Here is an 18,281-nt window from a genome sequence, read left to right as displayed (position 1 = left end):
CTATTTTGCAATACACATTTCAACCAGTGAAATAAGCCACATGCTGAGATATGTTTATCGTGAAAATTCTAATCTATTCAAGCAAATAAAGAAATGACATATGCAATCAAAGACAATATAAATCAATTTTTCAATCCATTTACGTTCATTGCCTCTTACGATTCACAGTTAAACAGATATGCAGCAGTCCTGAAGTGCATGCACACCAACATAACTCGCATCGTTCCACAAACTACCCCAAAATATATGACATTGTGCAATGGCTACCAGCAGTCCCGGACTTACAATCAACATAATTAACACGTGAAAGTCAGTGCTACATACTTGGGTTTATAGATATGCCCTGTTTCTGTCCCTCTAAATGGGGCAAATCCTGATATTGTTCCCCCCCCCCTCCCCCCCTTTGTGTAGAGAACAGTTGTACCAATGGCCGGGACACTGGGCAATCTGCAGATTGCGTAGCATGGAAGCCAAAGATTCCATATGCCTGAACAGATGACTCTATTCCCACACCATGATGAGACGCTGACGGACTTGGGCTTACATCATTCAGCCGTGGACCTAGAAACACCAGGCCTAGTTCCCAGACATGTTTTGCTCAACTCTATTTCATTTATGTCTATTTCAACCAATACAAAAGATGGTGCTACACAGTACGAAGTTAGTTTACCTCAGTAGAACTTCCTTCAGGTACTTCTAAAATATGTGCACTTTGAACCATATTATACATTATGTAAATTTCTAAGAATTAATGCAAGGCAGAATTAGATAAATGTAAAGTAGCAGAAAACTTGTAATATTGAGTATTATTTCTTTTTTGTTCTAAATTCTAAAGATTTAATACTACAGCAGACATAAGCTCAAAATAGCCACAGACTCTGACAATCTACCTCTTTGAAGAAAGTAATCATCGTATGCTATACAGGAAAATTGACCCGAGTAAGATTATATCGTAACAGTGCAACAGCCCAAGCCTCATGGACTGCACAGGTTAAAAGACTATTCAATTGAACATCTTTCTTAATGATCAGAGGCATCACTGGATAAGTTATTCGATTCAGAGCCAATGCTGTTAGTTCTGTGCACACCCATCAGGTTCCAGAAGTGAAATAAATATGGAATAAATACCTCACTCGAAACTGTATGGAATAAATACATCACAGAACTGCGTATGGAATAAATACCTCGTTGAACAATGCTTTTTATACTTATTACATGAATTCTCTGCGTGTAGCAGATATTACTCCTTAATCTTGTAACCAGTAATAAAGAAAGCTATCTGTTGAAAGGGTATACTTAATTGAACTAACTTTCTATTTATATTCAAATAACGTTCCATGACAAATAATGTTGACACTGATGGCTCCTTCCCTACTTGTTTTCTTTTCTCTGTCATAACCATTGCAAAGAAAATAAAATAGTGTGTTAGATGTACGTTAAGGGGATCCAACATTGACTTCTATGATTGGAGGAGTGGCGGCATGTGACTCGGTTTGAAGCGGTGGCAGAGCAGCAGCAGCAGGGTGCCCTCTCCTTTCCGATAAAAAGGCACATTTCTGAGGAATCGTTCTTCCTTTCATCATTTGTGAAACTGAAGAAAACAAAGTTGTTCAACAATGTGAACAGCTGCTATTATTAAACTAAAAGTCCACTAGTGCTTGAGACTGAGAGGCCCACATGTTCAGCTGTCCTCTCATCTTGCCATCCTATCCAATTAACTATTAACATGGAGGGCTTTACACATGCTCTCAGGGACTCTTTAACAGGCTTCTTGGAGAGTGGAACAACTACACAGCAGGGACTCTGGGAACCGAGTAACACTGGCTGCTTGAAAACCCTCGCCAGCTTCACTCCACTTAATGACAGCTCACTCTGCAGTTTAATGCTTAAAGGAGAGAGAGAGAAAGTTTCACCATTTTTCACAAAACAGATCTACTGTACTGCTTCTGGAGCTGTTCAGTTATTAACAAAAAAGAAACATGCACCTTTGAAAGACCAGAGAGCTGTTGGAAACTTTGTAATGTCAAATTACAGATGCAGCAATTCTTGTCAAATATACATTTGCCTTCAAAACATTAAAAGAGGAACATTGTGTGTGCAGAAATGCTTATTATTTTACTAAGGTTTGTAATGTATCAAGTTTGCTTACTGCCACATTAACTGCATGATATCCTTGTCGCCAACAGACTGAAGGTGGAATCTGAAGAAAAGAGTGTATTCAATCTATGATGCAACTTAAATTTGCTTGTTATTATTTACGGATTATTCTGAAAGAATATTTAAGAAACTATCAAAAGTAGTTTGAAAACTAAATTTGAAAATTATCCCCATCAACAGAGGTCTTTTTTTGGCTTGATACATGTGGCTATTCACCCTTGCAGCTTCTTGATTAGTTACAGATTTTTCAAAGTAACCAGGACATCTGTTCCTCACCGACTTTGGCAATAGTCACAATGACAATACTTTGAACTCCTGTCTTTTTTTTAAAAAGCTAGATAATTTGCGGCTAGAATAAAACTCCTTAAAAAACTCATTAAATGTTGACAATATTTGCTTGGCATGTCTCCAAAATGTATTTTCCCTTCATAAGGAACATTAGAGTACTTGCTCTGAATTTCTATGAAACCTCATGAGAACCAAAACAGTTCAACATCTTAGGATTAGTGCAGTCACTGCCGCTCAAACAGCAGTATCAACTGAATCTTTAGTGACTCCAAGTTAATTTTAGAAGGGATTGAAACACTTTATTTAGGAGCTCTCTCCCAAATAACACTGTCCGATTACAATGGGCCCGAAATTGATGGTCCTATTGCTGACTCTCGAAGGTTTCCCTGTTTTTTTCGGCGCTCTCCCTTCCGTGGGAAATTGGTGAGGCCCTCATGCCGGCGGTATGGAAAGACCGCTGGGGAGCGTCTGTTGGCATGTGCTGGCGTTCAGCGCCGATAAAAGTCCTCCTGCCCAAGATTCATCCGAGCAGTCCTCTGCTCCTGCAGGAGAAAAGACCTCAGTGGGGAAACAGGTCTTACCTGAGCGGCAGGTATGAAGACCTGCAAGAAAAGAGAAGAGAGATTTTTTTCTTTACTTCTTTTGCAGCGATTTTGTGTGAATGGGTCCTCTGAAGGTTTTGTGATGTTTTATTTTTTTATTTTTTGAATACTGTTTTTTTGTGCGTTCCCCCCTCCCTGGGCCTGATTCCAGCCTCGGCGTAACTTTCTCCAGGTTTGCATTTGCCACCCAGAATACCATCTACCGCCCAGAATTGGCGTGTAACGCCCATTTCTGCCGACGGCTGCTTTTATCCTTTTTTGACCAAACTTCCTCCCAAAGTACCATCAGGATCTTAACGATCTTTTGATGGTAAATGGGCGGAACTTGCCTTTGATCAATTTCGGCCCCTATGAACTTTATTTGATGCAATGTTATGTTGCCACCCAGGTTAAGTAGGTGTTTTTTTTCTTTTATACTACTTTTTGTATTCGTTCTGAGCACACAATATTGTAACAGTAACTAGTGTTAGGACACAGAATATATTTTTCCTTTTTTTGCCCGGTAATTATATCCGAACACACCCAAGTTAGGCATGGTCTGTGTCAGATGCTGTGAAGAGATTCTCCCTTTCCTGTCTCAGCACCTGATTTGAAAGTACAGAACAATCCCAACTGGATCCATTCTTGATTTTCATTCATTGTATTCCATTCTCCTTTGTTGTGGGCTCTTAGAGAAGGGTTGCTGAGTTGCAAGGAAGTTTTTGGGAAGTGGACTGAGTCTACACAGACTAATTTATCTGCAGACAACAATAATTCAATCCGTCTGAGCTAGATTTACCCCAGAGACCCAGAAACCCTAAAAATATATTACCGAGTCTCCTGGGGAAAGAAGCAGGACCATGCTAGACCTAGTGGACAAGCTAATAAGTACGACTTCAAGTCCTTTGTCTACTTTGATGACTTGTGAAATAATTATACAACTAGCTCAATCTATAGCATCATCATCATAGGCAGTCCCTCGGAATCGAGGAAGACTTGCTTCCATTCCTGAAGTGAGTTCTTTAGTGGCTGAACAGTCTGATACGAGAGCCACTGACTCTGTCACAGATGGGACAGATAGTCGTTGAGGGAAGGGTTGGGTGGGACTGGTTTGCCACATGTTCTTTCCGCCGTCTGCGTTTGTTTTCTGCACACTCTCGCCGTTGAGACTCAAAGTGCTCAGCGCCCTCCCGGATGCACTGTCTCCACTTAGGGCGGTCTTTGGTCAGGGACTCCCAGGTGTCAGTGGGGATGTCGCACTTTATCAGGGAGGCTTTGAGGGTGTCCTTGTAACATTTCCGCTGCCCACCTTTGGCTCGTTTGCAGTGAAGGAGCTCCGCATAAAGCACTTGCTTGGAGAGTCTCATGTCTGGCCTGCCCAGCGGAGCTAATCGAGTGTGGTCAGTGCTTCAATGCTGGGGATGTTAGCCTGGACGAGGACGCTCATGTTGGTGCGCCTGTCCTCCCAGGGGATTTGTAGGATCTTGTAGAGACATCGTTGGTGATATATCTCCAGCGACTTGAGGTGTCTATTGTACATGGTCCATGCCTCTGAGCCATACAGGGGGGCGGGTATTACTACAGCTTGAGCTTGGTGGTGGTAGATTTGAGGGTCTGGTCTTCAAACACTCTTTTCCTCAGGCGGCCGAAGGCTGCACTGGCGCACTGGAGGCGGCGTTGAATCTCCTCATCAATGTCTGCTTTTGTTGATAAGAGGATCCCGAGGTATGGGAAATGGTCCACTTGGATCTTGATGACTGGGCACCAGTGTTGTGTGGCAAGGACAGGCTGGTGAGGACCTTTGACTTACGGATGTTTAGCGTAAGGCTCATGCTTCCATATGCCTCAGTAAACGACTATATCATTGCAGAATACATTTGATTACCCTTAGCATCCATACTCACCAAGCTCACTTAAGAACAAGTCTGGATGATACCCACAAATCTAGTTGGCCACCATTGCAAAATGATGCCACTTTCAGCTTGACCGATTATGCAAAAGCCCTTGCTATTGGGCTGGGCCCAATCAGAATGAACTCTTATGATTCCAGCACTGGCAATCCAAAATCCTTCTAAAGCTTCACTGCTCTGATCCGGACAGCACTGACACGCAAATTCAAAAAGACGACCATCCATCACAATGAATTTCCAAACGTGGAAAGATTCAGGAAAACTGCAAGGAATTAAAGTGACACAAAAGAAGTCTAAAGAAACAACCCAGGATATTGAAAAAAATAAAAATTGTTTCCAGAAGAACTGGTCAACATATCTAAAACAGATCATCTGGTGATAGCTTTAGGTTATGGTAGAATATTGCAAAACAAACCATATACAATTGGCCAGTTGTTCCCAAGACTGGTACAGCCAATATATTTATCAACCTGTTTGCTGATGATGGGAAAAAAAGTTACAGATAAAGTTGCCACAGACAATGCTCCTTAAATGAGAGCCATTCTCAAAGCCACATGACACTATTGTCATTTTGAAATCCCAGCACATAAAAAGTTATCAAAACACATCTACTATGGAAGATTCAGAACATGGTTTGCATTTTCAGTTTGCCATCTCAAAAGAATCAGCGAATTGCTCCAATGCTCAATGGATAAAGGCATTGCATGATCCTGAGATCATGTCTCAGGTTCAGAGTTAGGCTATTTAAGATAGAGATGAAGAGGAATTTCTTCACTCAGAGGGTTCTGAATCTTTGGAATTCTCTGCCCCAGAGGCCTTTGGCGGCTGAGTGAATATATTCAAGGCTGAGATAGATCAAGGGATATGGAGATCAGGTGGGAAAGTGGAGTTGAGATCGATGATCAGCCATGGCTCGAGGAGCCGTAGGGCCTACTCCTGCTCTTATTTCTTATATTCTTATGATGCAGTACTGAAGCACACATACAAAACAGATCTCAGGCTTTACCCCTCATCTACACTGAGTTAGCCCATCTTAGCTTTGGGTAGTACAGGTGCATCGTCGAGAATCCGGAGTTCCAGAATCCGGAATGTTCCAGAATCCAGACGGATTGGTGACAGGGTCATCCGGAATCCGTAAATTGTTCTGGAATCCGGATCCGACGATCCTGCCGACCTCGTGGCCCCGCTGCTGCTTGACGACCTCCTCGGCAGGGCCTGCCTGACAACCTCCTTGGCAATGCTCGGTCCAAACTCCTCTTCGGCGAGGGCCCACCCGACGTCAACAGCTCCTCGGCGAGGCCCCGCCTGACAACATCCTCGGCGGAGCCGGCATGCCCAACAACGACTTCCATGGCGGGGCCCACCTGTGGACGACCTCCTTGGCGGGGCAGGCCCGCCCGGCAACCTCCTTGGCGGGGTCCGCCTGACGACATCCCCCTTGGCGGGGCCGGACGGCCCGAGCAGCTCCTTGGCGGGAATCCCTCGGCCCTTTTCTGACGTTCCGAAATCCGGAGATACCCAAACCTGAGCTCGGGTGTTTCCAGATTCGTGACGTCAGAATGCAAATCGAAAGTCCGGAAAAGCCCGGAATCCGAAACAGCCTCGGTCCCGAGGGTTCGGGATTTTAGGCGCGGCACCTGTAGTGAGGTTGTTATGATTTAATGCTGGCGAGGGAGGTAGAGAGGAGTCTGTCACAAATGAAGAATGCATACATGCGCAAGGTATAAAAGGGTTGTTGGCACCCATGGAAAAGTATCATAAGGTCACCATCTCCAGGAAAGGGAAGGCGGTTGGATTTAAAAAAAAAAGTTTCCAAGGTAACACAAGTAGCAGATTTATAATGAAAATAGGGGTCAGCCTTGGCTCAGTGGTAGCATTCCTACCTCGGAGTCAGAAGGTTGTGGGTTCAAACCCCATTCCACAGACTCGAGCACGTCCTCTCGGCTAGCATTGCAGTGCAGTACTAAGGGAGTGCTGTACTGATCCAGATGCTGTCTTTCGGATAATGAAATCAGTTGCATGTTAGTCTTGTTGCTCCTCCTACAAGGCACAATGTAACGCATTAAAATTCAGCTGGCGCATCTGTGAAGTTTTACCGCTTGGATGTCGGAGGCGGCTGGAGGATCGATATTCTGGACTTTTACATTTTTTTCAAAGTCCCACCGGAAGTCGGTCATAGTAGGGGTGGGAAATCGACAGGAAGGGGCTGAATCAGTGGTGTAGTCATGGTGACATCACAGTGTGGGTGTGACCACGCTCTCCACCCCCCACCACCGTTAAAGGAGAGAGTGTCTGTCATCTTTTATCCTGCCATTGAGCCACCAGGGAGGGTTTCGGCTCGGCCAGCTGCCTGGCACCCAAGAGGGGCTGCCAGGCCACTCTATTGCCGGCCAATCGGGAAGTTGGCCGGCAAAAATAAATAAATGGCGGCCCCAGCAATGGGCCCTCCCCTTGAAGGGCCGCCGAGCTGCACTCAGTGCAGATAAGGTGCACCGACACAGAAAGCTGTCGGGGGCACTGTGCAGCGGGGGGGAGTCGATAGATTTAGGTGAATTTCGGGTGGATTTTAGTTCAGGTGAGGGAGAGCGGTGGTGCGCGTTCCGATGACACGCTTGCAGTGGTCACCCGGATCGGGCGGAATCGGGACCGGGCCGAAAAATCCCCGATCTGAATTTGGGTTGGGGGGCGGCCATTTGACGACAAAGTGGCGGCCACGGGATTCCGCTGCATAGCTGCTGCAAATGGACAGTAACGGGTCTTTCTGAGACCCTGAATTTCGGTCCCAGGGAGTTCTTCTGGTGTCATGGCCAACATGTAGCCCTCAACAAACACCAGTGAAATAGGTCATTTATGTCAATGCTGTTTGTGGGACCTGGCTGTGTACAAAATTGGCTGCTGTTTTTGCCTACTCTACAGCAACTTCCATTTATAAAGTACCTTTAATGTAGGAAAATGTCGCAAAGTGCTTCACAGGAGCTTAATCAGTCAAAAATTGAACCAACTCCAAGCAGGAGATATTACAGCAGTGACTACATTTCAGAAGTACAGGTTGAACTTCTCAGGTCTGGGATTCTCTGGTCCAGAAACATCAGTGGTTTGGCATCCGTAGAGGAACTGCCGCATATCTGGGCCTGGAGCTCACCGTTAGGTGCTCCTGTGATGCTCAGCATCTCACTCTGCTTCCTCATTGTGAAATTGTTGACTTGACGGCGCAGTGAAGGGGTGTCAGACCTGAGACGGACAGAGAAATGACTAATCACCAACATTCCCCGCCTCTCCTTCCTCACTCAGTGTTCACCAGCACTGACCTCCCATAGTTCGGAAAATTCTCTGTTTCGGCACCGGTCAGGTCCTGAGGGTGCCGGACCAGAATGGTTCATTGGTTACGAAGTACTTTAGAACGTGATGAAGGTCTGCAAGGTGCTATATAAATGCAAGTTTTTTCTTTTTTCTTAATTTTATGAAAGGAAAATCAAAAGAAGCAGCACTGTTAAAATTAGCCATTTACTACACAAAATGAACCAATAGCAAATAACACTGCTTATCTTGTTTGACCAAAGGAAAGAAACGTTTCATCTTACATATTACACAGTATTTACTTCACAGAAACAGGCCATTGGCACAACAGGTCTATGCTGGTGTTTATGCTCCACACGAACCTCTTCCCATGCTCCTTGAATGCATCTATGCTATTCACCCTCAACTACTCTCTGTGATAGCAAGTTCCACATTCAACTACTCTGGGCAAAGAAGTTTCTCCTGAATTCTCTACGTCTCCCCTATTAAACCAGTTCATAATCTTGAAGGCCTTTATCAGGTCACCTCTCAGTCTTCTCTTTTCGAGCTAAAGGAGCCCCAGCTTCACTGGCCTGAACATCTTCATTACTGAGTTCAGGTGATAGGACTTGGTTACCACTGCTGTAAGCTGAGGTACATGTTAATATGACCATGGAGTATTTAGTACATTATGCCCACCGGTTTGCCAAGAGCATTCTGCAACTAGCAGGCACCATACAAGATTGGTTTTGTCCTTCAACCTGACCAGACGATGATAATTTGAGTTATTGTACGCTTACTCTTGGGTTTTACTTTGAACGGACTGTTGTTTCTTTAGTGGTCTGCTCTTTTGTTTTGGGGGTGGAGGAGATCACTTGTAGATGCTCACTGTTGCATTGGGCTTCATCCAAGCTTAGCAATTACCAGTCTGTACAAAACAGGACAAAGATGTATTGGAATGTGGCTGAAGCCACTTAACAAGGAGTTAGATTTTCAAACGAGTCACTCAAGGGTGTGCCTAACAATAATTAGTATCATCTCAACTTGACACTAGCTTGTTTTCAAATGATCCATAGAAAGTGCCCAATGACTTGTTAATATATATTCATAAACACTATTGTTACTGTTATCTGCTCTTCTGCAATTGCTTTATCCAATACTCTATGATAGCTTATTCTGGCAGCCTTCTGTATATAACTCTGGACAGACTTTCTTTCTTTTAACCTAATTTATGCAATTTTTTGCGCACAGTTAATAGTTCATACCAGCAGGTTTAAAAGTGTAATTTTAGTATTATTGGATGCATAATTCTATATAAAGTTTGTTCTAAACTATCTGTGTCATTTTAAACACTAATACTTGTAACATGTAATACTAATACTCTTTTTCATAACACATTTCTTGGAAAAAGGATTGTTTTATATTACAGGACTTCACATCAAAATAGATGATCCTTACATACCAGTACCAATCTCTAAGCTACTTTCTGTTAGCACCTTTAAAATGACCCCAGAGGTAGTTGAAAAGGCCTTGTAACAATAACTCATAACTTTCAACTGTCACAACAACAGTCTTGTAAATTGATGCAATAAATAAACTCATCCAAATAATTTTTAAAAATTATATCACAAAGTCGTTCTTGGAGCACACAAATTCTGCTTTTGATGCAACACTTTAGGCAAATCAAAGTAGACCAGCTAGTTAAAAAATCTGGAGTAAAGTTTGACTTCAAAGCCCAGAAACCTCATTAAATTCACCAAATAACTTGATTGTAGATAGTCCGATTGAATCCACGATTCTTCCTCCTCTTTAATGTGCCGAAAGGAAGTCCAGGGGTGACCTTATCTAAACACACCCGCAATTTCTGCTATCAAGACACGGTTGGGTCTAGAAGGTCTCTTTACGGAACAAACTTCTTAATGCTATGCATGATATGAGGGACAGAGATATATTCAATTTGTTTGTAACAGTATCAAAATACATGTTAGTCTAAATACACAGACATTTATGCTTAACTGTACTTGGCATCAAGTTTAAATCTGCAGGCACTGACCGTACTCACCTGGACCTATTGAACTTTACATATCACAATCATTTTAATTTTATACTGCTAACTTGACATGTCTCCACAGAACTTCGAGCATTAACACGTTTAGCTAATTGTCCTTTGACTCTACTTTTGTCTAGATTAATTATAGGTAATTTGCATCAGACATAAGCCTTTGAGATACACCATGCTTCTATTTTTCTTATCTGTCATCTCATTATATATATATAAAAATGTTTGGATGAAATTTTGTTGTGCTGACTGAAAATGTGAGTTTAGAATGTTTGTACTGCTACATTTGGGAACATAAGCCATATTATCAGAGTTACAGGATACAGCTGTATTTGGTTGTTCTACAGTTTAAGAACGACAACTCTGCCTTGTTTCTAGGCTGCTGGTGAGAGTTTCTCGCATAACGTTGTCAGCACAAAGGCCATGATAATTAGGAGTTCTGAAGCTTCTTGTACTCTTTGAAATCTTAGTAAAGTGAAAAAGTTAGAAATGTTTGCTGTAGGTGATAGATCTTTTCCCCATGATAAACATTCCACATACATGAACTGAAATCAGGTTATTTGTTGAATTTAATTTAACTTCTGGTATGACCTTTGAGTTCACGTATTGCTGCAAATTTTATTAACTAGCTGAACTACTTTAGTTCATCTCACAGCATAGCTTTTGTGTGCTCCAAGGACAAGCTCGTTGATATAAAAAGAATGATGAGATTTGGTGCATTTGGATGCGTTTACGTCCACATCAATTTACAAGACTGTTGATGTGACATTGGAAAGTTAAGAACAAACTAGTTAATCTTGCTTATCCTCCTACAAGACCCAATGTTACACACGACACCAATCACTCTGTCTTCTTGATGTTGAATCTGTCATAGTTTAATAGCCTACGAACAACTTTGGAGAGGTGTTAAACTGAGTCCCTGTCTGTCCTGTCAGGTGGATATAAAAAAACTCCCATGACATTATTTGAAGACGAGTAGTGGCGTTATCCCTCAACCAACACAAGCAAAACAGTATAACTGGTCATTTATCTCATGTTGTGGGACCTTTCTGTGCACAAATTGGCTGCCGTGTTTCCCTACATCACAATAATGACTGCACTTCAAATGTACTTCATTGGCTGTGAAGTGCTTTGGGATGTCCTGAGGATGTGAAGGCTGTATATAAATACAAGGAGGAAGTAATAATAGCCTGCAATACATTAGCAACACATCCAAATCCCAAACATTTCTCAGCAATATGTTAGCTTACGTTCTGTGATGTTTATAAGAAGAACAGACATAGTAATGCCAGTCAGTGCATTTAACTCTTCAATGGGAGTAGGGTGAAGGGTCAACAGTAAAACAGAATGTTATGACGTCTATGACTTCCAGAAAGTAAACTCAAAGCAGGATCATCTATCTTTCTGAAGTAATTTTAATTGGTCTTAGCCTGTGAATAAGGATGATAATAACAAGAAATTTGATCCATTTGTAACTTTCTAACTATCCTCAGAGTAGAGTCAATACTTACTGGGAATGAATGTCCGTTAAGATTCTGCCATTAGTTGGATCCATTACTTGAAGGTTTCTTTCTCCCCAACTTGCTTGCTGAAAAATCATTTTCAGCCTACATAACAATACTCAAATAATACTCAAAGTAATTCAAGTGCTTTGAAACATGAACTCATCATCATAGGCAGTCCCTCGGAATCGAGGAAGGCTTGCTTCCACTCTAAAAATGAGTCCTTAGGTGGCTGAACAGTCCAATACGAGAACCACAGTCCCTGTCACAGGTGGGACAGATAGTCGTTGAAGGAAAGGGTGGGTGGGGCAGGTTTGCCGCACTCTCTTTCCGCTGCCTGGTTTCTGCATGCTCTCGGCGATGAGACTCGAAGTGCTCTTCCTCCACTTAGGGCGGTCTTTGGACAGGGACTCCCAGGTGTCAGTGGGGATGTTGCACTTTATCAGGGAGGCTTTCAGGGTGTCCTTGTAACGTTTCCTCTGCCCACCTTTGACTCGTTTGCCGTGAAGGAGTTAGGAGTTCCGAGTAGAGCGTTTGCTTTGGGAGTCTCATGTCTGGCATGCGAACAATGTGGCGTGCCCAGCGGAGCTGATCAAATGTGGCGAGTGCTTCGATGCTGGGAATGTTGGCCTGGTCGAGGAAACTAACGTTGGTGCATCTGTCCTCCCAGGGGATTTGTAGGATCTTGCGGAGACGTAATTGGTGGTATTTCTCCAGTGGCTTGAGGTGTCTAATGTACATGGTCCATGTCTCTGAGCCATACAGGAGGGTGGGTATTACTACAGCCTTGTAGACCATGAGCTTGGTGGTAGTTTTGAGGGCCTGGTCTTCAAACACTTTTTTCCTCAGGCTGCCGAAGGCTGCACTGACGCACTGGAGATGGTGTTGAATCTTGTCGTCAATGTCTGCTCTTGTTGATAAGAGGCTCCCGAGGTATGGGAAATGATCCACGTCGTCCAGGGCCGCGCCTTGGATCTTGATGACGGAGGGGCAGTGCTGTACGGCAAGGACAGGCTGGTGGAGGACCTTTGGCTTACGGATGTTTAGCGCAAGGCCCATGCTTTTGTACCCCTCAGTAAATATGTTGACTATGACTTGGAGTTCAGCCTCTGTATGTGCGCATACGCAGGCATCGTCCGCGTACTGTAGCTTGACGACAGAGGTTGGGGTGGTCTTGGACCTGGCCTGGAGACGACAACGGTTGAACAGGTTACCACTGGTTCTGTAGTTTAGTTCTACTCCAGCGGGGAGCTTGTTGACTGAGGTGGAGGATGGCAGTGAGGAAGATTGGGAAGTGGGCTGGGGCGCTGACGCAGCCCTGTTTGATCCCGGTCCGGACGTGGATTGGGTCTGTAATGGATCCGTTGGTAAGGATCACGGCCTGCATGTCGTCGTGGAGCAGGCGGAGGATGGTGATGAACTTTTGGGGGCATCCGAAACGGAGGACGCTCTATAGAACCTCGCAGTTGACAGTGTCAAAGGCCTTTGTAAGGTTGAAGAAGGCCATGTATAAGGGCTGGTGTTGTTCCCTGCATTTTTCCAGCAGCTGTCGCACTGCAAAAATCATGTCCGTTGTGCCCCGTAGGGGACGAAATCCGCACTGTGACTCCGGGAGGAGCTCCTTAGCCACAGGGAGAAGGCGGTTGAGGAGGACTCTAGCGACGACTTTCCCAGTGGCTGATAACAGGGAGATTCCTCTGTAGTTGCTGCAGTCAGACTTGTCCCCTTTTTAAAAGATGGTCACGATTACTGCCTCTCTGAGATCTCCCGGCATGCTCTCCTCCCTCCAGGAGAGATGAGGTCATGTATTCGCACCAACAGTGCCTCTCCACCATACTTCAGTGCCTCAGCGGGGATTCCATCCGCTCCTGCAGCCTTGTTGTTCTTAAGCTGTCTTATGGCTTTTTAGGACAGAGAGGGGAAGGGCTGAGTGGGAGAGGTTGCAGCCAAATCTCCGAGTTGTAATCCCCGTGTCGAGCTGGAGAATGGAGCTGGATTCTCATCTCGGAGATCCCAGCTAAATATATAAAACATGAACTGCCACTATATAAAAGCACAATTTTATTTTTACATTAGTGAAATCAATAAGACGTTTGAACTACGTAGCTGAGGCAAAACTGATGTTTGCAGCAATAAAAATGCGGTGGCTCACATAATTAGTATCAATCTTCCATCTTTAAAATACAATCCTTGCTAATAAGTAAAGAAGCTTTCACAATTATGCAGCTTTTGAAGTCAAAAATAAATGGAAATAGGCCCAGATTGTAGCTGGGCCTGTCTCTGTCTCTCTTCCAGTTACTTCCCACCCCGCAAGAGATCATTCTTTGCTCAGGATAACCCAGCTTGAGTGGCACTCCCGGAAGAGTGAGTTCATGTGATGTAAAGTACAAATATGTTCTTGTGTTCTAAATAGGAGCCTAAGAATTAGGAGCAGCAGGCCATTTGGCCCCTCGAGCCTGCTCCGCCATTCAATGAGATAATGGCTGATCTTCTACCTCAACACTTTCCTGCATTATCCCCGTATCCCTCGGTTCCCTTTATATCCAAAAATCTCTCCATCTTTGTCTTGAATATACTCAAAGACTGAGCCTCCACAGCCCTCTGGGGTAGACAATTCCAAAGATTCACCACCTTCTGAGTGAAGAAGTTTCTTCTCATCTCAGTCCTAAATGGTCGACCCCTTATTCTGAGACTGTAAGCCCCTGCTTCTAGACTCCTCAGCCAGAGGAAACATCCGCCCTACATCTACCCTGTCAAGCCCTGTAAGATTCTCTCAGATTCTCCTCCATGATGGATACTTGAACTTGGCTGATAATCGAGAATCCCAAATTCTGGGCTTATTCACATGGTACAGGAATACCCTAGAATGAAGAAGAGTACAAAATAAACATTTATTCACCAGTAAAAGGAGATTAAATATGGGCAGACAGGGCTGTGCAATGAAATTATATCTCACGCACAGTTTTGTCCCACGAAAATTCTGGCGGGTAACTGGGAAGGGAGATAATTGAAGTGCAGATAATGAAGCTTTCACTATATGTCAAAAGCTATCACATTAGCAGTATTATTATTCCAGTAAGTTCTGTGATGGAACATAGACACATTGAAGTTGTTGTGGACTTGGCTAGTTATTTCAGTTGGTAACGTGAACATGTCAGCAAACACTTAGTAATTTGCTTGGGAGTATATACTTCCACCAAAGAAAATGTTCAATTAAATTAAGGTTTTAGCACAAATTAGTGCCAGAAAAAAATAGAAAACTATGTATAGCCACTTTCCCAAGTCATAACTGTTGTGTTTTACAGTGAATTAAATCTGTGCACCCAGAGGCTGACTTGAAGCCTGTTGTGAAGAGCAGTGCCACAAGGAAAATCATCACCTTATTGCTAATGTCACATTGATAGATGGCATGTTGTGTTATGGCAAAACCTCAATCTGAAGTCTTGTCTTTCACAAAAGTACTGTTGGCTTCGTGCTTTCAGGAATAGACATGAATTCAAAATGACATTGTTAAAAATTATTAGAGAATACCCTCAACCAATAAGCACTAAATTGGACAAGCTCTGAATAGACTGCATCCTAGCTCAAGGGTAGGGAATAGTAAGTTCTGGGTTAGGAGTTGGATTTTTTTTTAAACAACCATTTTGTTTTACATTTGGGCCATACTAACTGGCTAAAATGTTAGCTCCGCTAGGGTCAACATATATCATCTCTGTTTGTTTAAAAGATGGCAAAAATGCTCTCGGAATACCGTGGAAAAAAAACAGATTATGTCAGAAAGCTCCACAATTTTGTTGTTTATAGGGGACAGGAGTGTGGCTGTGCTGTGGGATGAAATAGTAACACTGAGGCAATGCAACAACAACATCCTGAGACAGGTGTAGATAGAACATGAGCTACATAAATATTTGCTTTCACATTTGCTATTTGTGAAATGAATTCTTTGCGCTCTGCAATCAATAGCACTGGGACGGCACTATTGGTGAAATGCACTCTATTCTTCTTTTTGGATAAGATGGTAAACCCAGGTCCCATCGACTGGTGGGTATAAAGAATCCCATGCCCTTTTTCAAAGAAGGGAAGAGGGTTCTTCCCTTGAGCTACTAATATTATTCCCTCAATCAACAGCACTAAAAACAGACCATTTACTGTTTGTGGGTTGCTGTGTGCAAATTGGCTGCCACTTCAACAATAATTCGATGGATGCAGAGCGCTTTGAGGATGTGATAAGGTGATATACAAGTGCAGGTTCATTCTTCTTGGGTTAGTAGGCATTAGTAGTATTCTAATAAATAAGCACATACAAATGTTGTGAAATTGCGCAACAATATTGGTTAGAGGCAGCCAAGAAAACCGAGTAGGAAGTGAAATAATTATAAAGTGCTCTGGAACATTCATTTACGTGAGGAGCATAACATGGATGCAAGTTGCTGTTGAATTGAGGGGAAGAGACTAAATGGCAGAAAACAAAAGCAGGTTGAGAGAATTGATAAGCATAGCAGTTTAGGATTGAAGGGTGGGAATGGAGAGCGAGAGAAAGCAGGAATGCGCTGGCTGAAAGGTCGGCCTCTGATAGAGATGTGGAGCAAGAGGGCAATAAGATGTAATCCAGAGTTAGAATGAGAGAGGTTGTGGGCTGGGAAATATGGCTGTAGAAGATTGCTTAACGAGAATGAGGTAAAGCCATAGAAGGATTTGAAAATAAGGATAAGGATGCTGAAAACAATTTCCAGTGGAGTCAGTAGAGGACAAAGACGATGAATGTCCAGGAGGACTCAACAGTTCTAGATTAGTTGAGGATTTGAGAAAGACAGAGTCAGGAAGCAGGTGAAGAGAGCATTGGAGAAACTGATCGGAAAGGTGAAGGAAGCATGATTGAGGGCTTCAGAAGCAGTGGGTTGAAGTAGTGTAAGCAAGCGGTGTTTTAGAAGTTGAAGGCAGTGGTTTTATTGACAGACTGAATGTAGGACAGAAAGCTCAGCCCAAGATTGAAGGGAACACTAAGGTAGCATATTACCAGATTCTTTGTGAGCAACCAGGGAGGTTGGTGGGATCAATCAGAAGCACCTAGGTATCAGCAAGAATTGAATAAAGTGGTTTTAGTTTTGACATTATTGAGCTGTCGAAAGTTTTGACTCACAAAAGTTGATATCGAATAGGTAGTTAGATACTACAGCTGTCATGGTGGTCAATGGAGGTAGCAGAGAGAGTTAGGCGTTGTCGGCATAAAGGTGGACACTAAACTCTTGACTTGTGGATGATGGTGCTGAGGCAAAAAATGATAAATAGGAAGGGGCCGAAATTGCCCCCTGCCATAAGCTCCATTACCGCCTCAAAGAGGCAGGAATGGAGCGAATACGTCTCACCGACCGTGGGCAGACGGATGGGCCGACCCATCTGAAATTACCCCCAGGCTGGGAGCAGCGGGAACAGGTTTCTGCTTCACCATGTTCGCGCTGCGTCGGGCACGGGCCAACCCCTTATTAACGGCCGGTGACCCCAGCGCAGAATTGCTCCGTGGGTGTGCCGCCACTGCCAGTCGGTGCCTCTTGTCAGCTTTCCCCAGCGGGGAGCTGTCTGTGGCTGGGCGGCAGATCCACCCTTAAAGGGGAGGTTGCGCTGCCGGCGACTCTATCTTATTTCTTACTTTTGGCCGACCACCAAGTCAGGCTGCCATTTATGCCCAGGGATTCGACCGGACCGCCAACAGACAGCCTGGCACCCCCTCTTGGGTGCCAAGCCACTGGCCCGGCCGAAACCCTCCCTGGTGGCTCAGTGTTTGCCACTAACGCGGCTGCAGAGTTCGCAGCAACCCTACCCTTTAACTGAAGGGGAGGGACATTGTGACGCGTTAGCATTGCTGACATCATCACTTGAAGCGACGGCCATTCCAACCTGCCCGCACTTCCGCTCCTCTCCCAACACCAACACCGTTCCGATCGGAAACAAGAAACAAAGTGCTGAAAATCACTGGAGCATCCGCCCCATGCATTGGGGCATACGGCACGCTTAAAAATTGGTAGGTGCACCCCGTTTCGGGCGGAGGGCAATTTCGGTCCCGAAGGGTCTAAGGATGGTTATGCAAAAGTCATAGGCGGAGACATTTTTTGAGGGGAACATAAGAAATAGGAGCAGGAGTAGGCCATATGGCCCCTCGAGCCTGCTCCGCCATTCAATAAGATCATGGCTGATCTGATCATGGGCTCAGCTCCACTACCCTGCCTGCTCCTCATAACCCTTTACTCCCTTATTGCTCAAAAATCCATCTATCTCTGCTTAAATATATTCAATGACCCAGCCTCTACAGGTCTCTAGGGCAGAAAATTCCATGGATTTACAACTCACAGAGAAGAAATTCCTCCTCAGCTCCGTTTTAAATGGGCGATCCCCTTATTCTAAAACTATGCCCCCTCATTCTAGATTCCCCCATGAGTGGAAACATCCTCTCTCCATCTACCTTTTCGAGCCCCCTCATTATCTTATATGTCTCAGTAAGATCACCTCTCAT

General features: G+C 44.1%; 1 protein-coding gene across 5 annotated transcripts in view; it reads right to left on the bottom strand.

The window, feature by feature from the left end:
* elp4 (elongator acetyltransferase complex subunit 4) overlaps positions 1-18,281 on the bottom strand; it is a 280,802-nt gene that overhangs the window by 151,260 nt on the left and 111,261 nt on the right. The window contains exon 8 of one of the 5 annotated variants that reach the window (XM_070899523.1): positions 2,759-3,047. The exons of the other annotated variants lie outside the window; for them this stretch is intronic. Coding sequence (XP_070755624.1) covers positions 2,934-3,047 — 114 coding nt within the window. The 3' untranslated portion in view covers positions 2,759-2,933. Of the gene's footprint in view, positions 1-2,758; positions 3,048-18,281 lie in introns of those variants that run through there. 5 annotated transcript variants of the gene reach the window in all.

The sequence above is a fragment of the Pristiophorus japonicus genome, chromosome 14 (genome assembly GCF_044704955.1).
Source record: "Pristiophorus japonicus isolate sPriJap1 chromosome 14, sPriJap1.hap1, whole genome shotgun sequence".
Classification (NCBI taxonomy): Eukaryota; Metazoa; Chordata; class Chondrichthyes; family Pristiophoridae; genus Pristiophorus; species Pristiophorus japonicus.
This window is presented reverse-complemented; position numbering and strand designations above follow the sequence as displayed.